The sequence below is a fragment of the Hippichthys cyanospilos genome, chromosome 4 (genome assembly GCF_059441005.1).
Source record: "Hippichthys cyanospilos isolate Australia breed blue-spotted pipefish chromosome 4, RoL_Hcya_1.0, whole genome shotgun sequence".
NCBI lineage: Eukaryota > Metazoa > Chordata > Actinopteri > Syngnathiformes > Syngnathidae > Hippichthys > Hippichthys cyanospilos.
The window spans coordinates 26,013,493-26,038,325 of NC_142372.1; the positions used below are offsets into that span (position 1 = coordinate 26,013,493).

Consider the following 24,833-nt stretch of genomic DNA (forward strand, 5'->3'; position numbering starts at 1 on the left):
GGCAAACGGGTTGGGAAAGTAACAATTTGACCATACCTGTCAATGAGGGCAATGATGATGTTCTTGACGTTGACGTGCTGATGAAGCTCGGCGCAGGAGCGTAGGAAAGGGTTGAGGGTCTGCAGATGGAACTCATCCGGGAACACCTGGCGTGAGTACACGAGGAGCAGCGGAAGAGGAACATGAGTGGTGAGGAGGAGAAGGGCTGCCACGAGGGCAGGTTTACCTGGATGATGCATTCCATCAGGTACTCCTGTGCGAGAGAGTCTCGGCAGTTCACCACCTGCTCCAGCACGCCGGGAAGAACAACCTGGGTCGGATACATGCAAAAAGTCACCATCAATCCCTTTCCATCACACACTTTTATTCACAACTAACTTGTACATTCTATTCAATAAAACTAAAAAAGGAACTACACTTTCTGTAATGACAGAGAAACATTGTTAATATTCTTACTAAAACACTCTTCTAAGAAAAAAGAACAAATAAGAAATACAGTATTGTTCTTTTTCCTTCAGAAATGAAATAAAAAACTACGTGAAAAAAAGTCCCTTGCAATTATTACCGTTTCCAAAGCCACAGGAATGTGCAGCGCGGCAAAAAGCGGGCGGTCTCACCTGCTTGTACTTGTCCACGTTGACACCCTCTAGCTGGCTGAGGCGGACCAGGTTGGTGCCCACCAAGATGCGGAGCTCTTGGCGCTCCTTCTCGCGCTTCTCCCGGTCGCGACTGTGGCCCTGGTGTTGCATGCGCACCCACAGCTTGTTCATCTCAGCAAAGTTGAGCAGCACAAAGTCGATTGAGTCGTTGATGTCACCCGTCATCTCCTCCGACCCCCTGGTGGAAATTCAACTGGATAGTGTTCAGGGCTCCAGCGCACTGCGGCCCATATACCCGAACGCGCAACTGACTTCACACCACCAAACATAACCTTAATATATATGTGCGCGTGTATATATATATATATATATATATATATATATATATATACATATATATATATATATATATATATATACATATATATACATATATATATATATATATATATATATATACATATATATACATATATATATATACATATATATATACATATATATATATATATATACACATATATATACATATACATACATATATATACATATACATATATATATATATATATATATATATATATATGAAATCCCAAAAAAAATTATCTATGGATGCATGGAGATGATGCCACTGAACTGGGCTGGGGGTTGAAAGTAAAAATATATTTATATCTGATAACATTATGGCACTTTCAAAGTCAGCCCAAGATGGGCCAACTAAAGAATTTTTTTTTTTTTTTAAATCAAGTGATTACATAAAAAAAAAAAAAAAAAAAAAAAGATGCCGCCGCCGCTCCAAAGGATCTATTGAATTAGACAATGGCTGATGGAGAGGGGCAGAGCTTACTCAACATGCTCGCCGTCGTCGGGCAGGATGTTACGGGTGCACTGCAGCAGGTAGTTCCTGAGGAAAAGGCCCCTGAGCGGATGCTGCACGCCGCGGCACATTTCCACCAGGTCCTTCAATATATCTTTGCGTGACTGCGGGAACGAGCGCACGTACACCACGCCCACCGTGATCAGCAAGTAGCTACGCACACACAAAAACACACGTCAGACACTATAACTTACCATATATTATTATATATTATGTTATAATTGTGTTAAAATCACAAGGATTTTCCTGTTTTTTTCTAACATTTTCTAATGTGTTGTATTTTGTCCAAAAATTCATTGTCTGTCTAGTAATTTTGTAGTTTTTATCTACAGTTATAATTACTTTTCAAATGTCTATTTTTCATACAATAATTTGATACTATTTTTGACCTTTTGCTTTAATAGTTGTGTAAAATTAATCCTAAATTGCTCCCTTTTTAATATTCTTCTCTAGAATTGCTGTATTTCTTAAATTAGTTTTAAAATATGCTTTTTAATATCTGTTATCTAATTTTTACATTTGTTTGTCTAACGTTGTTAGCCTAATATTTATTAACCCTTAATACGTATTTTTTCCCCCATACATTGGGCCTCCAGTTTACGAGATTAATCAGTTCAGTGTTGGGATCGTAACGCGAATTCGCAGTATGGCGGGCAATCCAAACCTATGTTAATTAGCTAATTTGTGTAAAACAGGTAAAAACATCAAAATTGTATACACTGTGAACGCCGTGTTACAGCGTCCCTGGCTTACGTTATTTTCATGTTGCAACCTGGAATACTGAGTTTTTTCATCCCCTCTTCATGGCGACAAAAACAACTTTCATGACCCTCGAGGCTTGGCAGTGTTTGTGTTGTTTCCTCTCCATCTACAGGCATTTTTCGGTAATTAGGACCCGAGCAGCGACCGCTGCGAGGTCCCTATTGTTCTTATCAGGATTATTATTATTATTATTAGGGCCCGAGCAGCGACCGCTGCGAGGTCCCTATTGTTCTTCTCCATATTATTATTATTATTATTAGGGCCCGAGCAGCGACCGCTGCGAGGTCCCTATTGTTCTTCTCCATATTATTATTATTACTAGGGCCTGAGCAGCGACTGCTGCTCGTACCAAAACCCTTGACCCGATCAACTTCACATTTGGCCTGCTTTATTATCTGACATAGGGGCACACCTGGGCAAAATTTCGTCAAGATCGGCTAACATATATGATGGTGGCGGGACTTCAAAATACTTGTTTCAAAGTCAAATTTCTTTCGCCATGAGCAACAAAAACCCTAATAACTCCAATGTGCAAGCTTCAAAAAATCTGAAACTTTACAGAAAATTAACTAGTCAACATTAAGAATCTCAAGTTTAATGTTTTTTCAAATTTGGGTGTGGCCTTTACACCGCTTCAAAGTCCGATGTCTGGCCAGACCGGTAAAACTTAATGTAATTGAACCAAGATGATCTGCTCTAAATGTCATTTCATGGAAGTACAATGCTAAACACACTTTTTTTCCTCGTACTGCGGGCGCCACCTGGTGGCAGCAAAAAGTTATATTTTCATACATATGTACCTTGTTGAGCCTGTCAAAGTAATATCACTGATTTTTTTTCAGACAGGCCTTCAGACACGCCTAATTTCCTCCACAAAATATTATGTTTAGATAATGGTCTTGGCCTATACAGCAGTGCTCTTTACTACGATTTATCGTAACAGTAAATGCTGCTTCAGTTTGACCCAGATGATCTCATCTTGTCACACGTTGAATGAAAGTCATTTCCAACAGACATCAACAAACATATATCCATCGTACTGCTAGAATCACCTTTTGGCAGGCAATATTATGCGAATGAAAATTTGACCTTTTCGAAAACATTTGACTTCTACAGTTGGCCTGCATATGCACAAATACATTCAGACCCAAATACGTTCATACCTCGAACTGTTCATACTTCAACGTGCTCAGGTCTGCGAGGGACCGTTATAGCTGCTTGCAGCTCTAGATATTATTAGGTTGCCAAATTTTATGACTTTGTGATAATGGTGGTGGTCTGTATACCACTTCAAAGTCAGAGCTTGTCCAAATCAGCAAAACTTGCTGTAATTGAGCCCAGATGATCCTAAAACAGCAGCTAGTTCCAACCCGTTTTGACCTCAAGCTACTAAATTTTCTACGTATATATAGGACCTCAAGACCTAAAACATTACAGAGCGCCACGTATCAAAATGTACAGAATGAGAGTTATCAACTTTTGAAATGAACATTCGGCCCATTTTTGTACATTTTTCGGTACCGAAATCCCGATGTTGACCCGATCAACTTCAAATTTGGCGTGCTTCATTATCTGACATAGGGGTACACCTGGGCAAAAATTCACCAAGATCGGCTAACATATACGATGGGGGCGGGGCTTCAAAATACGTGTTTCAAAGTCAAATTTCCTTTGCCATGAGCAACAAATTTTTTACACATTCATGTTCTGTGCTATGCTGGTTTCAGTAAATTCACAGAAAATTAGTCAGGAGAATGATATGAGAGGGAACATTAAGAATCTCAAGTTTTATGTTTTTTCAAATTTGGGTGTAGCCTTTACACCAGGGGTGGGCAACTCCAGCCCTCGAGGGCCGGTGTCCTGCATGTTTTCCAGTTTTCTCTCCCTAACACACCTGATTTAAACCATTAGCTCATCAACAAGCTCTGCTGGAGCTTGAGAATAATCCTAATCGTTTGAATCAGGTGTGTTTGATAGAGAAAACAGGAAAACATGCAGGACACCGGCCCCCGAGGCCTGGAATTGCCCACCCCTGCTTTACACCCATGTCTGGCCAGACCGGTAAAACTTAATGTAATTGGACCAAGATGATCTTCTCTAAATTTCATTTCATGGGAGGACAATGCTAAACACACTTTTTTTCCCCTCGTAGTGCAGGCGTCACCTGGTGGCAGCAAAAAATTACATTTTCATTTATATGTACCTTGTTGAGCCTGTCAAAGTAATACCACTGAATTCTTTTCAGACAGGCCTTCACACACGTGTTATTTCCTCCACCAAATATTATGATGTTTTGATAATGGCCGTGGCCTATACAGCAGTGCTCATTATGACCATTTATCGTAACAGTAAATGCTGATGTACTTTGACCCAGATGATCTCATCTTGTCATGACTTCACACGTTGAATGAAAGTCATTTCCTACAGACATCAACAAACATATTCCATCTGAGTGCTCGAATCACCTTGTGGCAGAAAATAATATTTTACCGATTTTGCGATTCCAATTAGTTGCGCCCGTTGAACAAATGCTAATAAAAATTTGACCTTTTCTAAAACATGACTTCTACAATTCGCCTGCATATGCACAAATACATTCATACCCAAATATGTTCATACCTCGAACGTCATACTTCAAGGAGCTCAGGTCTGCGAGGGCCCGTTATAGCTGCTTGCAGCTGTAGTTACACTTATTTTCAGTTGCTGTCACACTTGCTTCCTTGCAACTCGGCACAACAATTCTGGTCTGCTATTGGTTGGTGTCTCCTGACGGGGATGGTGGTCTGCTATTGGTCGGTCTCACTCGCGTTGCCTCTACACAAATCATCTTCTTACTTCTCTCTTTAAAATCACTAGCAATATTTGGACTGATGACTAACCAATTCAAATTTGAATTAAGCAATAAAATGTTCTCTAAATACATTTTTTTAAGCACTCACATGGGAACAAACCTTTAAGATTTTGCCATTTTGGAACGAGTGATGCTGACCAATAACAGACCGGCATCTTAGTGTTTCCGGGACGCTGACCAGCATCTTAGGGAGTTGACGCCGACCAATAGCAGACCAGCATTGTAGTGATGTAATCGGTGACACTTGTCTTGACAAATGAACGTGAAGTGACTCGCAGTCACAACACGTACACTGACTGCCATGTTTAAGGTATCAAAAGGCGAACAAAATGGCGTAAAGAGGACAAAAAAAACGTTGCGGACTTGGTTGTTAGGTGAAAAAAACATAAAACGGGGAGGTTGTAAACTGGAGGTCTACTTTACTTCACTTATTTTACTAATAAATAATATTTTCCCACTGTTTTTTCCTAACATTTGCAAATGTGTTGCATATCGTCCAACAATTAATTGTCTAGTATTTTTGTATTTTTTCTACAATTATAATTATTTTTCAAATGTCTATTTTTCATACAATAATAGACTTTTAAAAATGAATCTAAAATTGTATATTCTTTGCACTTTTTTATATTCTTCTGTAGGATTGCTGTATTTCTTACATTGGTTTTAATACACTTTTTAATATCTGTTTTCTAATGTTTACATCTGTTTGTCTAACATTTATTTTATCCAACAATTTTTTTCTATGTTTTTTTCTGTAAATATTTTTCAAATGTATATTTTTCATTCAATAATTTGGTTTTATTTTCTATATTTTTAAAAGACCCTTTTTTAATATCTGTTTGATTTTCACCAATGGGTTGTTTCAGTTGTTTCAATTTTCATCTACACTATGGGTACTATTTGGGATTTTAACTTGTAATATTTGGCACACGATTACTTTGCCGGCTTTACAAGCCGCTTGGGAATTTTCCCGGCACTACTCACAGCCTGGGAATGATGTTGCCGGCGTACTGAACCAGCTCGTACAGGTCGGCCACCTTGCGGCCTTTAGCGAACTCGTCAGTGAGGTAGACCTCCAGGTAGTGCAGCTCGTCTGAGATGGCCATGTCTTGGCGTGCCACCGGTCAGGGAGCCACAACACCTTGAAGCTGACTTGCGTGCAATGTTCATTGGAGGATACAGAGCTCGTAGTAGCTTTTGGGAGACAGCATGGAGGTCCGCAGTTCTCCCAGCATGTTGGAGGCGTGTTTCAGGGCGTCCATCAGCTTGTTCTTGTCCTTGCAACAACAAAGCAACACAACAATCTTGTGAGTGAGGAAAAGACACGCCAGAGAACAGCATGTTGAAATGGTCCTACCAGGCATCGTTTCATCTGGAAGGATTGGACCTTGACGGCCTGCACAGCTTCGTCCAGAAGCTTCTCCTGCTCATCCTGAGGAGACTGTGTAGTTGGCTGAAAGGAAGGGGGGGTTATGGAGGGGGATTTATGATTTCTCCCTTTGACTTTTGGAATGACCAAAGCTATTTAACAATTTGCAAAATGTCTGTAGTGTGCCATGGACAGGCTAATTATGAGCAGGACTTTAAATAGGAGCCAAAAGCCCAAATAATTCCTGGCAAGAATGTACTGCATGTGCCCCCACTCATTTCAAGAATGCATTGTTTATCCTTGCATTCAGGGAATAAGAATAAAGCAGTTTAATCCATCGCAGAGGACTGCCATTTTGGATACTATCGCAAGACTGCATTGTTTATCCTTGCATTCAGGGAATAAGAATGAAGCAGTTTAATCCATCACAGAGGACTGCCATTTTGGCTGCTATCACAGTTTGCTGTCCAGAGGACCCCCGGGTTACAGTGTCCCTGGCTTACGTTTTCTTCATGTTGCGATGTGGAATACTGATTTTTTTGTCCCCTCTTTGAGGTATTTTCCACGCTTTGCGACAAAAACAACTGTCCTGACCCTAAGGGGGTTGGCTGTATGTGTTATTTTGTCTCCATCTGCAGGCATTTTTAGGTAATTGCACTTATTTTCTGTTGCGGTCTAACTGCCTCCATGCAACGCCTCACTCCAATGCTGTGCTGTGCTTTTGGTCGGCGTCTCCTGACGAAGATGCTGGTCTGCTTTTGGTCGGCCTCACTCATTTTAAAATGGTGGAATGGTAAAGCTTTGTTCTGTCGTGAGTGTTTACAAAACCATATTTATAGTATATTTTACTATTTAATTCAAAGTTGAAAGGGTTAGCCATGGGTCCCAAGATTGCTAGTGATGTTTAAAAGAAGTAAGAAGATGATTTATATGGAAACGAAGCTTGAGATAATCAAGAAATACAAAGAAGGCTAAGCTAGCCTAGCCTGGGCTACCCTCACTAGAGAATATGGGCATAACAAGCGTCACTCAAAAGTATATAACTCCTTTTTATATTTTTCATTTATGATGTTTTCCGATTCTATATGTGTATATTAGATATACGTAGCACATACTATACTCTTTTGGTACCAATTTTTAATATGTATGTACAATTTTGATGTTTTTTCCTGGGGTTCTAAACGCATTAGCTATTTAACATAGGTTTGAATTGCCTGCCATTCAGTGAATTCGTCTTACAATTCCAACCGCAGAACGGATTAATCTCGTAACACTGGGGCCCACTGTACTTTGGTTTAGCCACGCCTGAAAAATGTTTCCCCTTGCAAAATTATTATTATTTTTTATTTAATATAATTTTGTGCGAACGTTAGTCGTAAAAACAGAATTTCGTCAAAACCCTCAAAAATATTCACGAAATACTGAGATAAAAAGGTTGAAGATGAATGATTTCCATCTCAAATTATCTTACCCTAAAAATTACAATTAAAAATTAAGATTTAGAAATCGATTTAAAAAAAACAGCAAATAATTTCTTGACAAAGAATGAATTTTGTAAAATTGACCTTTTTCTCAATTAATTTACTCTTTTAGTTGGAAAATATATATCCCCCACTCAACTTTAGTTTTTTTTTTAGGTCTTGTGTGTCTCCCGTCTGCACTGTTTCATTGAATTCTGAAGCAATGTTATTTTAAAACAAAATTAAAGGTACTAAGATAATAAAGGCAATAAAGCGCCTTTGTTTGTCACTACCAAGATTTTTTGGGGGGTGCTACTGCGTGTCAAAAGATGAAGAACCAGCACATCTGAGAAAGGGGAAGTTTATGTAGCATGACATGCAGGAATTTGAATAGATAAGAAAATTTTGTTTGCGTGGAGCTTTGTACTTAAAACAGATTGAGTTTTACAACACTTCATCGCTCTCATTCATGGCATGTTTAGATTTTTTTTACTACTTTGAAAGATTCCTAACAATCTATATTAGCGATGTCATTTTAGTCAAGGGGCCCCATGGTGGAAAATATTCTCAGACAGGGCAGACAGGTAAAATCATGATTGTATAATTTAAAACCGTACTGATTCATTTCGAAAAATGGGGGTAAATTGTCACTCTATTGTTGAAAAAGCCAAAAAAAATAAAATAAAGATAAATTTAGTAGAGTAACTTCAAGTTTGGTCCCCTGTATTTCCCAAATAGAATTTTTACTTACATTTTCAAGAAATTAACGAAAATGTTCATTTATAATTTTTCCAATTTTTTCATTCATAAAATACATATTTTAGAAAAGATAAAGATGTATCCAGCCTCTCTCTCCACTACGACAACACTTGGAAGGTGCCAGCCACCGTAATGTTGTGGGTTATCAACTCAAAGCTCTGCTTCTGTGATTTCAAAATCTGTTGGAATGACGTTGCTAGCGCAAATGGCTCAGGAGTTAGGATGATTTGCAAAACATCTCGCTGGCCGGGTTTAACCTCTTTGCGGCCCGCGGAGCGTATATTTGGAAAAAAAAATAAAAAAAACAAAGACAGCAGAGAGCTTTCAAAAAGGCCTTGTTTCATGGGAAATTGTTAACGCGTTCACACCTACCTCTAAACTCTAATAACTGCGAGTGACACATCAAACTATTGGACGCGGTTTAGTAAGTATAGGTGACGTTGTTATTCTTAGCGATTGTTTTCTTGAGCAACTACTTTACTGTGAAACATCAAGGCCGAATCAACACGATTAATGACATTGAAGCAAGAAGGATGCTTTATCGGAAGCTATTTGCCTCTGACTTGACAGCAGCAAGGCTGGGTTTTGCTATGCTAGCTTTAGCTAACGGGCGTCACTGGCCCAGATAACAACAAATATCACGCTTGGCTCGTTCCCCGCGGGTGCTATTGCGATTAAAGAGCGCAGTGGGCATTAAAGTTTGACATCTTGCCTTTAAAGCGAACGGGTTGTCTACTTTAATGTAGCCTTTAGCTGGACGTCGCTGTTAGCGTAGCCTCGCTTAGCTTAGCCTCCATTTTTGGATGACCAAAGCGTTCAGGCCGCAAGCGGTGTTAAAATGCTCGTTGTGGATTTTTCGATGGACTGCAAGTACATGTTCCCCAAATAGCCGAATTCAGAGGCAGTGCATCCCAACGTGTCGAGATATGAGCACTTACCATGATTTCAAGCTGGGCGTCGGAGAAGTCCAACGGCTCTGCCTGCCTGTCATGTGACTAAGTGAGGCGTGCAAGGACTTCCTGCACCGGTGCAAAGTGACGTCACGAGAAGGAAGAAGGCTGGTTGTTGGACGCTCACCTGATTTGCAGAAATAAATCCCCCCAAAAAGCCTATTGCCGACCTGGGGTGCAAACATGAAGAAACAGCTCCGCACTGAAGTGCTTCATGATCCAAGCAGACCAGTAGGTACTTTTAAATGCCTTTATATCCTCCACTAACGTCAACATGTATTTTTTCCCCCCGTCTAACAATGTCCACATGAAAGTGTTTTTTGGTTTTACGTTGTCCATTTATGTAACCGGTGGTTTATTCTATAAACCAACAATTCTATATGGTTGTGACTGACACTATGTTTAGAAATTTTATTTAAAAAATCGGCATCGACTTAAACGTTCACCTTTTTTCATATAATTACAAATGTGGCCTATTCCTACATTTGAATACGCTTATATTTAACCCCTGTTTGGGCTGCCTTTTTAGCTCAGTATTTCGTGAGTATTTTTGTGGGTTTTTACGAAATTCTGTTTTTATGACAAACGTTCGTACAAAATTGTATAAAACAAAGTAATAATAATTTTGCAAGGAGAAACATTTTACATACGTGGCTTAACCAAAGTATAGTGGACCCCCGTGTTACTAGATTAATCCGTTCTGCGTTTGAGATTGCAACGCAAATTCGCAGTATGGTCGGGCAATCCAAACCTATGTTAATTAGCTAATGCCCATAAAACCCCAGGTAAAAACATCAAAATTGTATTCACATATTAAAAATTGTTAGCAAAATAGTGCTACTTATATACAATATACATGTTTACAATTAAATTACATAATAATTATAAAATAAAGCATTTGTTTACTTTCAAAGTATCGTGACGAGCATGTTATAGCCCTATTCCCTAGTGAGGCTAGCCTAGCCTTGGCTAATTTAGCCTTCTTCGTATTTCTTGATTATCTCCAGCTTCGTTTCCATACTAATCATCTTCTTACTTCTCTCTTTAACATCACTAGCAATCTTGGGACCCATGGTTAACCAATTCAAGTTTGAATTAAGCACTAAAATGCACAATAAATATAATATTGAAAGCACTCTCACACAAAATAAAGTCTTTAGGTAGCCATCTTTGTGACCTGGTGCGGCGACCAAAAGCTAGCAGACCAGCATCTTAGTGACCCATGACGCCGATCAATAGTTGACCACGATCTTAGGGAGTCGTGACGCCAACCAATAGCAAACCAGCATTGTAGTGATGTCAGCAGTGGTGTGTGTAGTGACGAATGAACGTGTTGCCCTGAGTAGACACGCACGCACACTGACTACCATGTTTGCGAAGAGAAGTTTTTGTAATGTGGTAAAGCGAAAAAGAATGGCGTAATAGGAGACCAAAAAAATAGGGGACAAAAAACGTTGCGGTCCATCCACATTGTAAGGTGAAATAAACGTAAGGCAGGGACGTCGTAAACCTGGGGTCCACTGTAATGAGTGTGTTACTGTATGACTTTTGAAGACTTTTGCATTGTAGGAGTCCAGGCTAACCCAATCAACAAAGTAATTGAAAAGCCTGCAAATGTCATAACTTGACTGCGAGCGTTACCCAGTGGTTTTGGGTTGTCAACACAAAAAATTTTTTTGCACCCCGTTTGTGAGTTGCCGTTGAAAGGATTCATGCAAAAATTAGGTGAAATGCATGATAAAAAATCGGGTGCCATTAAAATGATTCAAGCAAAAATCAGGGTGTTTAAACATGGGCTGTACATTATGTCCAAAACTGACAATATTTGCAATTTGTAATGACAGCAATTGAGCCTGACATAGGCTAAATATGACACCTATTGGGTGTACCTTTCGAGTTCCCGTTTGCAAGTATTTAGAAGGGACGGCAGCGTGGCATATTGAAAGTCCTAATGTTTTGACTTGGCAAAATATAATTGAGAAGCACTTCTCTAGATAGTGTCATGATCTGTTATGTCTCCCCCTGGTGGGACTCTATCTTATTACAGGATGAGCCTGTCAGAGTGAGGGGCTGTACCACCAGCTGCGCACCTGTTCTAAATATCCATCATCTATTTAGTGGTCGCACGAACTCCATTGACTACAATACAAAATTGTACGCTTTTCGCGTTCAGAGTTTTCAGTTTCTATATATTGTATATATTTGCAAATTCTCCGAGTTGTTACTCTGAGTTGCCACTTAGCCACGTGAGTATTTTCACTGCGGTCAAGCACTTCACATTTTATTTACAAGGCATTACGGTAAAGGGCCGTCAAGGTGATGCCTCACATCTCTGCGTCTAAACTCGGTTCATGTGGCAGACAGATCGATCTTCCTCATCACCAAAGAAAAGATGCTGTGATGTTGGATATTCCTGAAAGGTGCGCATCGGGGTCTCTGTATACACAATGCTTCGTCTAAACAAAGTGGGTATACGCCGTATAGCCTCGTACCCCACTGCGGTCAAACCGTCCCACTCTCGCGAAAAGGAAGTCAAATTAAGCCGCACCTCACATTTTATTTACTTGGTATTACGGTAAAGGACCGTCAACGAGAGGCGCTCGTCACTTTCAAAGTAAAAGATGTCCGCTTTGCGACATGGATGTGAACATGTTGTGTTTAAAAATGACATTAACGAATGTGCCTGTTGTAACGCAATTTATCGACTTATGAGTAAAACGTAAATGATGATTTCAATCTTGGGACGAAATAAATTAAACAGTTTCAAATAGGCATATTGCGAATTCAAATTCAAGTAGACGTTTATTTTTGTTTGTATTTTATTTTTAAAATGGATCCCACTGGTATCACAACATTAGACGAATCCTGGAGAAGCGTTCTAAGTACAGGTCTCCCGGCTCCTCACAATATGGTCTTAAAGGTAAAAAAAAAAAAAAAAGAAGTTTCCTGAAACATCAATACTTCACTGTTATGGGACCCAATTTTATTTATTTATTTTCTTTAGCTATCGTAATCCCAAACTTGTCCTGAAAGACACTACACAACCCCAGCGGTCCCTCAAACTGGATCCCATCAAAATGTAATGTGGCATTTCAAAATTAGTGACTCCTGAAAATGCCTCATTCAACTATCAATTTATTACATATTTAAAAAATCATTAAAAAAAAAAATATTTAGCTATTGCAACACCCCACCTGTTCCTGGAGATACTAGAGCCCCCCAGGGGTCCCCACATCATGTCTCATCTGATGCGGCATTTCAAAATGAATGACACCTGAAAATTACACATTGTACTGTCATTTTATCGCATATTTTAAAAAAGTCATTAACAAAAATTCTTTAGCGATCGTAACATCACAAATAATTTGAATCAGGTTTGTTTAAAAGAACAGTATGGAAAACATGCAGATTTACGGCCGTCGAGGACTGGAGTTTGAGACCTATGTAATTTAAAAGATCATTAAAAAACATTTTTGAACTATCATAACATCAAACCTGATCGGAGGGGATACTGGAGCACCCTAGGGCTCCCCCAATCGTGTCTCATCAAAATCTGATGTGACATTTCAAAATGAGTGACCCCTGAAAATGACACATTCGACTGTCAATGTATTTATTTTCAGGAGTCACTCGTTTTGAAATGCCACATTTGAAGGGATCCAGTTTGGGGGGTCCCTGGGGTTGTGGAGTGTCTTCTAGGACTAGTTTGGTATTACCATAGCTAAAGAAAATACATAAATAAAATCAGTTCTCATGACAGTGAAGTATTGATGTTTCAGGGAACTTCATTTTTTTTACTTTTAAGACCAGATTGAGAGGAGACAGAATTTCCGGGAGACCTGTACTTAGTAAGGCTTCTCCAGCATTTGTCTAATGTGATACCATGAGGATCCTTTTTAATAATAAAAAACAAACAAAATTAATCATTTGAAAGTCTTTCATTTATTTCGTCCCAAGATTGAAATTATTGTTGACGTTTTTTTTCATAAATCAATATGTTGCGTTACGACATTGTTAACCCGACGTTTTCACGTCAATGTAGGCAAAGCGAACATCTTTTACTTTGAAAGTGACGAGCGCCTCTCGTTGACGGCCCTTTACCGTAATGCCTTGTAAATAAAATGTGAGGTGCGGCATAATTTGACGTATTTTTCGCGAAAGTGTGACGGTTTGACTGCAGTGGTATACGGGGCTATACGGCGTATACCCACTTTGTTGAGACTAAGCATTGCGTATACACAGTCTCCGATGCGCACCTTTCAGGAATATCACAGCATCTTTTCTTTGGCGATGAGGAAGATCGAGCTGTCTGCCACATAAACCGAGTTCAGACGCAGAGATGTGCATTTTTTCATCGGCCGCATTCAAGCAAGGGTCAGCAAGCCAAAATGTTGAAAGAGCCATATTGGACAATAAAAAAAACAAACAAAAAACAAACAAAAAAAAACAGAAAACAAATATATCTGGAGCCGCAAAAAATTAAATTGAAAAGCCTTATATAAGCCTTTTAATGAAGTCAACATATGTTGTATGTCTCTATAGTAGCTATATTACCCTACTATTAACTACAAATACATAATGAACCTTCATTATTAAATGTTTATTTTTACTGCAGTGCATCCTGTTGGTAATGATGCACCACATGACTACTTTGTTGTCCGATGCCACCTCAAGTTTAACTTCATTTCAATATGAAGGAATTGTGTTTCTTTGCTTTGATGAAATTAAATAGATAGATAGATAGATAGATAGATAGATAGATAGATAGATAGATAGATAGATAGATAGATAGATAGATAGATACTTTATTCATCCCCGTAGGGAAATTCACATTACCAGCAGTATCCTCAAGTCGAGATATAAAATATGAGAAATAAAGTACACAAGATACATGTGACTCTGGACAAAACATTACCTGCTTTCTTCCAGTATGTGGACTGTAACACCAGGGGAAATAGGACCATTGACCTGCTGTATGCAAACATTAAGGATGCATACAGTGCTACTCCACTGCCTGCACTGGGGAAAGCAGACCATAACCTCATTCTGCTTCAGCCCCACTACAAACCAAAAGTGAGGAGGCTACCAGCAACCACACGCTCATTCAGGAAGTGGTCTACTGAGGCAGAGCAGGCTCTGAGAGACTGCTTTGAATCTACAGACTGGGATGTACTGCAGGGGTCACATGGGGGAGACATTGAGGAGGTGGCAAACTGCACTACAGACTACATCAACTTCTGCATGGACACTGTTGTTCCTGTAAGAACTGTTCGCTGCTATGCTAACAATAAGCCCTGGATCACGAGCGACATCAAAGGCCTTCTGAACCAGAAGAAGAGGGCCTTTAAAGACGGTGATCAGCAGGAGCTAAAGCGGGTGCAGAGGGAGCTCAGAGTCCAGCTCCGGGAGGCGAAGGAGCAGTACAGGAGGAAATTGGAGCGGAAGCTGCAGAACAACAGCATAAAGGAGGTGTGGGATGGAATGAAGACTATCACCGGCTGCAGCACAAAGCGGGGTGCTGCCATAGAAGGAGATAGGAGGAGAGTCAACCAGCTGAATAACTTTTTCATTTCAGACAAGTACAGGTAAACAAAAAAGATTACAGAAAACATATTGTGCTATATAGTGCAATGGACTTAACAACAGGCAAAGTCATTGGGCAGGAAAAATCCCACATTCCAGCCAAGTGGACCGCAGACGGCCGATCTCCTAACCCGCGTTGGTCGATCAGCGCAGGGCCAAATGGAGGCAGTCAAGTCACCCATCACCATCTAGCCAGCCCCCTCTCCGAACCGGAAGAGGGGGCAGAAAAAAAGAAGAAAGCTGCAGACAGGCCCAATTAACGAAATGCTTTTGAGTATAAATGTGTTTTTAGTCGGGATTTAAAGATTTCTACTGAGATGGCTGCGCGAACTTCCATAGGTAGGGCATTCCATACGACTGGCGCGCGAATGGAAAATGCCCTTGATCCCGTGGACTTCATTTTAGCCCGTGGTGTCGATAGCAAACCGGCATTTTGTGACCGAAGTTGTCGGGACGAAACATCTGGTGATGCTAAGTCGACGAGATTGAAAGGAGCTAAACCGTGTAAAATTTTATAAGTAATTAACAGCACCTTAAAATCACATCTCATGTGTATTGGAAGCCAATGCAGGTCAGCTAGAATCGGAGTAATATGATCGAACTTTCTTGTCCTTGTCAATAGTCTCGCTGCTGCATTCTGTACAGACTGCAGGCTTTTGATGCAGGACATGAGAAGTCCACAAAATAAAACGTTACAATAGTCTAGGCGCGGCGTAACAAATGCATGAATTAATGTTTCTGCAACGCTAGGAGAAAAAATAGGGTGAAATTTAGCTATATTGCGAAGGTGAAAAAACGTCGTTCTTGTCATGTTATTAATATGCATCCGAAAGGAGAGAGTTGAGTCAAATATCACGCCGAGATTTTTTGCAGAACTACTTTAGGTAATAGTACTGTTTTCCAGGTTCAACGTGGTATTCTTAATCAAGTGCCGATGATGAGCAGGGCCAATAATTAACATCTCTGTTTTACTAGGGTTAAGAAGCAGAAAATTGGAAGACATCCATTGTTTAATCTCAGGCAGGCCTCCAGTTTACTGCTCTTGCACGGATCTGTTATTTCTAAAGGCATATACAGTTGGATATCACCAGCATAGCAATGAAAACTAATAGCATGTTTACATATAATATCGCCAAGAGGAATCGTGTAGATGTTGAACAGTAAGGGACCAAGTACTGACCCCTGCGGGACACCAAATGAGACGAACAAAGATTCAGAGATCGCATTACCAAAAGAGACACTATGCGTCCTTCCCAGGATGTAAGATCTGAACCAAGAAAGTGCTGATCCCGAGATATAAACACACGATTTAAGACGTTCTATAAGAATATGATGATCAATAGTGTCAAATGCGGCACTAAGGTCAAGCAATAATAATATTGATGAGATGTTGGAATCCATGGCTAAGAGAAGATCATTCGTCACTTTTACAAGGGCTGTCTCAGTTGAGGGGTTGGCCCTAAAGCCTGACTGAAGGAGTTCAAATTGTTATCTATCATAAAATTGCTAAGCTGTTGTGCGACAACTTTCTCAAGAATTTTGGCAATGAACGGAAGGTGTGACACTGGCCTATAGTTAAAGAGATTTTCAGGATCTAGGTGAGGTTTCTTAAGTAATGGTTGAATGACGGCCGTCTTGAAAGCTTCAGGTACAATGCCAGAGGAGAGTGACAGATTGATAATATTCAAAACAGATGACCCTAAGACCGGGAATTAGTCTTTAACGAGTTTGCCTGGAAGCGAGCATGCAGGACGTCAGCTTTGCTGCATTAACCAGGTGTGTAAGACACTCCAGGGATACTAAATCAAACTGGGACAGGGTAACCAGACTTTCTTGAACCTGATTGTCCGAACTAGCATCAACAATCACAGCTGAGGGGGTAAGTGGCGCTTCCTTTTTTATTTTGTCCCTTATTAGATGAATTCGCTGAGTAAAGAATTGCATTAAATCGTGTGCCGAATGGAGAGAACTATGATTAATTTGCTGCTGTTGCGTTAGGTGTGCTACCATATCAAATAAATATTTTGGGTTGTTTTTATTAAGACTAATCATTTTGGAAAAGTAATTTGTGTTTGCTAATCTAAGAGCCTCTTTATATTTCAGCAAGCTATCGCACCAGGCCTGACAGAAAACCTCGAGTTTAGTTGTTTGCCATTTACGCTCAAGTTGTCTACTTAACAATTTAAACGTACGCTTTTCATTTGTAAACCACAGAGTGTGCCGCTTCGGACGAGTTTTAAGTTTCAACGGCACAATAGAGTGTAGGGAATTTAAAAGAACCGAATTAAAATAGTTCGTGAGTTTATCGACTGAACCAGTGAAAGACGGAAAGGCAGCTGTTGCGGAAGGCGGTAATTCAGAAAGTACAGCAGTGGTTGATGAGTTAATATCAAGGCTCTTAAAGCCTTGGTTCTGGGCAATAAGACCACACTGAGCTTGGACTTCAAATGTTATAAGATAATGATCAGACATAGCGTTGGTATATGGCAAAATTGTGACATTTGAGGCAGTTAGGCAACAGATTAACTAAGATATTACCATTCCGGTGTGTCGCTGCTTTTATTATTTGTGTAAAACCAAATGCATCGAATATTGCTTGAAATGCTACAGTAAGTGGCTCCAATGGGGAGTTCATATGAATATTGAAGTCACCTGTAATTAATATATTATCTGTGTAAGTTATTAAGTCAACCATAAGTTCAGGGAATTCATCTAAGAATCCAGAGTATGGACTGGGAGAACGATAAATAACGACCACATTGTGGTGAGGAGCTCGATCGCATAACGAGAGCCTCAAATGTCTTGAAGGTGTGATTAGTGCTGAAATTAGGGCAACACCTCCCCCTTTTTTACAAGGACGGGCAATGTGTGAGCCCACAAAGTTTGGGGGTGGTGCCTCATTTGATGATAAGAATTCATTTGGTTTTAGCCACGTTCACAGAGACCAAGCCAAGGCTATTTTCCTTAAGATTTCTGCTGAGGTGGTGTTGATTATCACTAGGGCAGTGTTTTTCAACCATGCCGCGAGATATTGTCAGGTGTTCCGTGGGAAATTATCCAATCTGTGTGCTTGTGCGGTTTAGCGCCTGGCAGCGTACTCATGTAGTACTCTTCCTTACCGTGGACAGCAAGCTCGCTCTACTCCCCTGCCCTTTCCTCGCGCGATTAAAAAAAAAAAAGTGGACAAAAACGCTCCGCAGTCTAAATTTAAGGCGTTGATCGTGCCGCGGACAGCTCAAACAGTAATCTATGTTTCTAGAAAGAGTGATGGTACCTTCCCAGTTAGGGTGAAGGCCATCCATCTTTAGTAGGTCGGGCCGGCCCCAGAAAGAGGGCCAATTATCTACAAACTGGAAACCCTGCTCTCTACGGAAACTAGCCATCCACCGATTAAGCGAGAATAATCTGCTAAAGCTCTCATCAATGCCTTTCGCAGGCAGAGGGCCAGAGACAATAACTCGATGACGACTTATCTTTCTAGCTAGATTACAAGTCCTAGCTATGTTCTTCTTTGTAATCTCAGACTGCCTCATTCTAGTATCGTTGGACCAGACATGTATCACTATGTCCAAGTAACTAGTGTTGTTTGCACTAAACTGGTTTCTAGGCCTCTTGCGTGTCAGCTCTCTAAGATTAGCTTCAATGTCAGGTGCTCTGGCCCCAGGAATACACATTATGGTGGCTGGCGTTTTAAGCTTAATGTAACGAGTGACGGAGTCCCCTATAACTAATGTGCGGGAGCCAATAGACTGAGATGGAGTGCGCCTAGCAAGAGGGCTAAAACGATTATGCGTCTGAACAGGCTCACCGCGGCTAGCAGGCTTCTTAGGGCCAAAGCTAGCCGGACTAGCGGGTAGGCTACGACCCGCACTGTCACTATGTGTCCGTCTGATCTACGATTATCAAACTACTCTGCTCTAGCTGACGGACACGGCCCTCGAGGAGAGAAAGCTTCTCCTTGAGAATAATGCAGGTATTGCAAGTGACTGATACGGTGGAGGGGCACGAAGCCTTGCTTACCTTAGTACAGCCGAGCAAATACTTACGCTAGCAGAGCTGCACGAGAACGAGGACGAATGGAGCTAGGAGCTGTTCAGAGAACCGGCGAATCACTAGCTAACGAAGAATGGAAACAGTCCTCAAAAATGAAAAAAAAAAACACCAAACACAGGTACGACGGGTGGTGGTAAAATAGAAAAAGAAAAATATCGTTTGTCTCTCCAGCTAAGACTAAAACAGCGACATCAGCAAAAGCTCTTTTGACAGGTAACCAACGCAGCCATCCTCGGACCTGAGCAACAAAACACAACAATACCCCTAAGTGCCATTCCAAACATATCCTGATAAAAATTAGATATCATTTTATAAAAACAGGCACTTTGTTACTAAATATGTGCCTATATGACAGGATTGTGTTCTTACCCATTTAATGTGACTTCTGTTTTCGGATGTCACTGGTCAGCCTCTCAACATCAAGCATGTAAGATGTAACTTTAATCTTGACATAGGACTGGAAGCTAAGTAATGCAATTGCACATTTTCTCTCGCGTCCAACTGGGTACTCGGCTGCAAATGTAGCATGCCTTCCCTAAAAATGCCTTCCCACCTTGCTCTTTTTGTTATTTGACAACTTCTCGCTACAGAGCAAACATTCAGACAATCCTTCCGCATTGGCAACAAATGCAAATGATTCGGTCCAAGAAACGTTGAATCCTCTGTTCTCCTCAGTTATTTTTCTCTTTTTCCTTTTGGCCCATGGCTCATGGCCGCCGGTTTGTTTACAACGGCCACTTGCCTAGCATCCCGCCCTGCAAATAGAAATGCGTGTCGCAGGCTATGACGTAATTCTTCGTTGACAGAAATGTTGAAATGTAATATTTATTCTACACATTTTTACAGCATTGGAAAATGTTAAGAATGTTTTTCATGTTTTTCCTCCTACAGAAACCGTATTAAAACAATAAAAAATATTTCTCTCCCCCATCTTTTTCCATGTTCAAACATTTTTGAAAAAGCTCCAGGGAGCCACTAGGACGGCGCTAAAGAGCCGCATGCGGCTCGAGAGCCGCGGGTTGCCGACCCCCGAACTAGAGGATATATAAGTTCTAAAATCTCCAGATAATAAGAGTGCACGGGTGAGAGCACACGAAAAGTTACTCCATTCCATTCCAAAGTTATTCTACTCACAATCATAACCTTGGTGAAACATGGATGCTACTCAACTTCGGGTAGCTTCTAACACATTCAACACTGGCGAGGCGTTCACTCTCCGCTCACAATATCGGAAATATGAAATACCCTTAACTTAACGCGAAACAAATATATAACTTTAGGATATGAACACAAGAAAATATAGAGTTTACAAAAGATGATATTCTGTTTAGCTGTAGTTTTTACAAAGTTTCCCAAGCATCTTATACACAGCAATATTGAAAATACAAAAATTTGACCGCAAAATTAAGGGTGTGTCTTATATACTGTGCAGGTGCGTCTTGTATTTGAGAAATTAGGTATTTCATTCATTAATTTCCTGTTTGTTTCATCTTGCTGAAAATATTGCTACATGGTGAAGCAGATTGTTAATGATTAATGGGGGCCATTTCTTGCTGATGCCTGTGGTGATCATAGTGGTGTGTGTGGGACAGACAGGGAGATGCATCATATTTGGTTTCTGTTTTGTTATGTATTATTGTTATGTTTTGTTATGTATAATGAATAGCGAGTCCTGTGGAGTGCAAAACAAATTGAAGAATTCCAAAATATGTCTAACAAAAACTGAATATGTTTGCCTCTTGATGAATACATTTTACATTCATCCGTTGTGCTTGTGTGACCAGTAATACTGTAAGCACAAACTGCTCCGAATTAAGTCATGATAATTTTGTAATAGTAGAAAGGATTTTGGTTAGAATTGTCTTATATGTCACTTGTTCCAAAACTGTCCTTTTTTTTTTTTTTACTACTTAATAAAAGGGTGAAATTTAGAGTATACCCACTTCTCAAGGGACCACTACACCACTGCACATGAGTCATATGATACACTTGCATCAGTCACCATGATGACTGCCTCCATGGGCCCATAAATTATTCTACTTGATGTTAAAAAAAAAAAAAAAAAAACATGCCTCAGGGTAAGCTTGTAAAATGTCAGCACGTTTAATGAGTTTCATTCACTGCCAAATGAAATGTTTACATTTGCAACAAATGTTTTCCAGTTTCAACTTTCATATCACTTGCATCAGCCCCATCTCGTAAAATCCAACATACATTTCATGAATTTGTTGGCTGCAATGGTGACCACCTAACTCCATTTATTCACAGACAAGCAAAAGTGTTATGTGAGCCACGATGGTGCGGGGCCATAAATCATCAAATTGATGTCAAATGCATACGCCTGTCACTATGATCTTGTCACCTATTGTTTCCGTTGCTTGGCAACCGCTTAAGGGGTCAGAAATCAACAACCGTATTTCAACAGTGGCATTTTGTAAAACATCCCAGAGGTAAACGTGGCAAAAAGTCTCAAACGGTTCAGCTTCAGTAAATATGGAAATCATGTTTTGACGGACTAGCCGAGCATTGGCGTTAGTTCAGCCCCTCATCAGAGGGACTGAGACTTAAGTCATGTGAACTGACCCCTGACCAGCAAAATGTGTGGTTTGTCACACAACAACATTCATTACTACAAAACCCACAAAGGGAGAAAAGTTGGCAAGCTGTTCAATGTTTGACTTTTTAGGGACCGTCCACAAATAGCATACTCCAAATCTATGAGCACCCTTCTTTTATTTTCCCCCCTCATTATTATTGCTGTTGTAGAAGGCAATCATGGGCGGTTATTTCAGACATGTCTATTTCATACAAGTAATTTCATGCATGTGAAAATGCTTTTTTCTTTTTTTTTTTATTATAAAGTTGAATTTGTATGCATGATAATTCTGCCGTTTCTGGCAATTTTCAACCGATTGAAAGGAAGCACATACTGATGACGAAAGGGACGGCAGGTATGCTTTGGCGGTGGTGATAGTGCGTGTGTGTGTTTAGTCGACAAACAGAGAGCAGTGAATAAACAAACAAAAAAATATGATTGCTTGGGAATTGAAGGTTCTGCGGGGGACGGACAGCATGCCGTCAAACCTTTCTAGATTCACTTAAGCGCCAAATTCCCTCAGCACCATCTTTCTAATTGTGGACTGCGGCACTCCGATCTTTGACGTGAGATAAGAGGGCCCCCGCTTGGAGGGAGAGGGCCGTGAAGCGTCATCTTTCTGTCATCTGTCATGTAAAATGACACATTCGCTTAAGAGAACTACACGCATACTGGAACACTAACTAGTAATGCAACAAATTTTATGACAGTAAAAATAGTGAGAATCAATCCAAACAATTAGCACATATGTTTAGTGGTAGGTACATCAAATCATTAGCGTAACCTCGCCAAGTAATGCATTAACCGGAAGGTGTTGATAACATAAGGCAGTGTTTCCCAACCTTTTGCTCACCGCGGCCCAGTTAATGCCTTAAATTTAGTCCGTGGCACAGTCAATGCCGTAAATTTATACAGCGGACCCGGGGGCGGGGTTAGGGTTACGGTTAGGGGCGGGATTTCCCGCTGCACAACGGGGGGGGTTGCTGTCCGTGGCACAGTCAAAATTATTCTTTCATTTTAGAATAGACTTTCTTGTGTGTGCTTTGTCATTTTTTTTTTAGTAGGGAGATGTTACACATTTTAGTGATTAGTGAGCGCTGTCACAGAAACCAGGAAGCAATTTGATTAGACCGTCATCGTTTCCTCTTCTGCTTTGAGTCATGTTAGGAAGATTAGCTTAGATTAGTTCACTTCCTGTCGTCGTTTGGCCTTTAGATGGTGGCGTCAGCAAAGTCTCGACGTGCGAATCCTTTCTGAAAGACAGAAAAACAAACAGACTCAGATAGAAACTCCATTTGATTAGGAGTAGCCAACACTGTGACCGCTTTTAAAACTTTGACACCCTCAATTGAAACCCCAAAAGCTTCATTTGAAACAAAAACTCTTTTGATTAAAAGCTGAATTCGGGGACGTAAAACAAATCCCGATTTGGAAGCCTCACCCTTGTTTCAACCCTGACCTTTGCTTAAGACCTTACCAAAAGATGCAAAACAAATTCTTTCAAGACAGAAGCTAATTTGAAAGCCTAAAAAAAGGCTCCAAAGACCAACTTCATTTCATTCAAGCTATGCCTGTCTTGAAAGCCAATTTTTTATTAAAAGCTTTTCTTGAAAGCCTAAGGCGGCCTTTGCATTGGGCAAGTCCACATCCCAAAAATCAGAAACATGTTATGAAATGAAGCCTAATAGAAATATTTGCAGTGAGGGTACAACATACACGTGTGATGACGGTCAAAGTTGAGCTTGGCTGTGGAATTACATTTCCCGGAAAAAAAAAAGGTAGCTCATTCCTGAACAAACAATCAAAGATCTTTTTGTTGCAGCGCTCCCCAAATAAAAACTAAACCTGGAGAGGAAGTAGCGGGCCGTTCGCCCCATAGTAGACCGGCTGCCTGGCCGTACGTCAAAAGTGCGCACACCTGTGAGCTACATCTGGACATGCAAGCATAAACACATAGAAACACACAAACACTTTATGGACACATCTTCAGGGATATACAACAAGGTTCAAATTAAGAAAAACTAATGAATAAACTGTGAACTTAACATTGGAAAACATTTGTGAACAAAGTAAAAAAAAACAAAAAAAAACAAAACAAAACAGAAATCACATCTAAAAAGAAAGAACTATAACTACAATGAAAACGTCCTTCACTCATTTGGCCACCATGTCTCTGCAACAGATAACACAACGAGAAGAATTTTTTGCTGTGCAAGCAGGCTTGGCAGGTGTGCTCTCTTCTTAGACGCCGCAGTGCACACATTCTTATACTTCACTACTAGATGGCACTAAACTCGACACACATTTTAAATGTATGAAATGCATTATTTATGTATGAAATGCATGATTTATGATTAATCTGTTCCGCGAATAGGATGTTAATGCAAATTCGCCGTATGGCAGGCAATTCAGACCTATGCTAAATAGCTAATGCGTGTAACATCATAAATAAAAAATATGGAAAGGATTTAATTATCTTTGAGTGACGTGACAAGCTTGTTATGGCCATATTCTCTAGTGAGGGTAGCCTAGCCTAGGCAATCTTAGCCTTCTTTGTATTTCCTGATTATCTCCAGCTTCGTTTCCATATAAGTCATCTTCTTACTTCTCTCTTTAACATCACTAGCAATCTTGGGACCCATGGATAACTAATTAAAGTTTGAATTAAACACTACAATGCACAATAAATACCATATTGAAAGCACTCTCAAACGAGATCAAGTCTTTAGGGAAGAATCTTTGTGACCCGTGCGCTGACCAAAAGCAGACCAGCATCTTCATGATCCCGTGACGGTGACCAACAGTTGGATGTGTCGTAAGGCGAAAGAAATGGCATAAAGAGGGGACAAAAAAATGTTGCCCGCCACGTTGTAAGGTGAAAAAAACATAAGGCAGGGACGTCACTGGGGGTCCAAAGTAAGTAGTTGTATTATAATATTTCTGTATTTGAACATGCAAGGCATTACACTACTAT

General features: G+C 40.2%; 3 protein-coding genes across 5 annotated transcripts in view; 1 reads left to right on the forward strand and 2 right to left on the reverse strand.

The window, feature by feature from the left end:
- The window catches only part of vps35 (VPS35 retromer complex component), a 24,687-nt gene extending 14,977 nt beyond the window's left edge, over positions 1-9,710 (reverse strand). Inside the window, exons 1-8 of one of the 2 annotated variants that reach the window (XM_088413380.1) lie at positions 9,616-9,710; positions 6,447-6,542; positions 6,270-6,366; positions 6,074-6,197; positions 1,447-1,629; positions 618-837; positions 227-310; positions 37-146 (exon numbers count right to left, since the gene is read on the reverse strand). In XM_088413380.1, the coding sequence (XP_088269506.1) occupies positions 37-146; positions 227-310; positions 618-837; positions 1,447-1,629; positions 6,074-6,197; positions 6,270-6,366; positions 6,447-6,542; positions 9,616-9,618 (917 nt within the window). In that variant the 5' untranslated portion in view covers positions 9,619-9,710. The remainder of the gene's footprint in view (positions 1-36; positions 147-226; positions 311-617; positions 838-1,446; positions 1,630-6,073; positions 6,198-6,269; positions 6,367-6,446; positions 6,543-9,615) is intronic. The other variant, XM_088413379.1, reaches the window with a different exon arrangement.
- The window catches only part of LOC148425190 (uncharacterized), a 19,597-nt gene continuing 4,066 nt past the window's right edge, over positions 9,303-24,833 (forward strand). Inside the window, exons 1-2 of one of the 2 annotated variants that reach the window (XM_088413420.1) lie at positions 9,303-9,858; positions 14,557-15,212. In XM_088413420.1, the coding sequence (XP_088269546.1) occupies positions 9,811-9,858; positions 14,557-15,212 (704 nt within the window). In that variant the 5' untranslated portion in view covers positions 9,303-9,810. Of the gene's footprint in view, positions 9,859-14,412; positions 15,213-24,833 lie in introns of those variants that run through there. The other variant, XM_088413418.1, reaches the window with a different exon arrangement.
- Positions 21,343-24,833, reverse strand: part of LOC148425191 (plakophilin-3-like) — a 43,848-nt gene continuing 40,357 nt past the window's right edge. Inside the window, exon 13 of the mRNA XM_088413381.1 lies at positions 21,343-23,112. Coding sequence (XP_088269507.1) covers positions 23,071-23,112 — 42 coding nt within the window. The 3' untranslated portion in view covers positions 21,343-23,070. The remainder of the gene's footprint in view (positions 23,113-24,833) is intronic.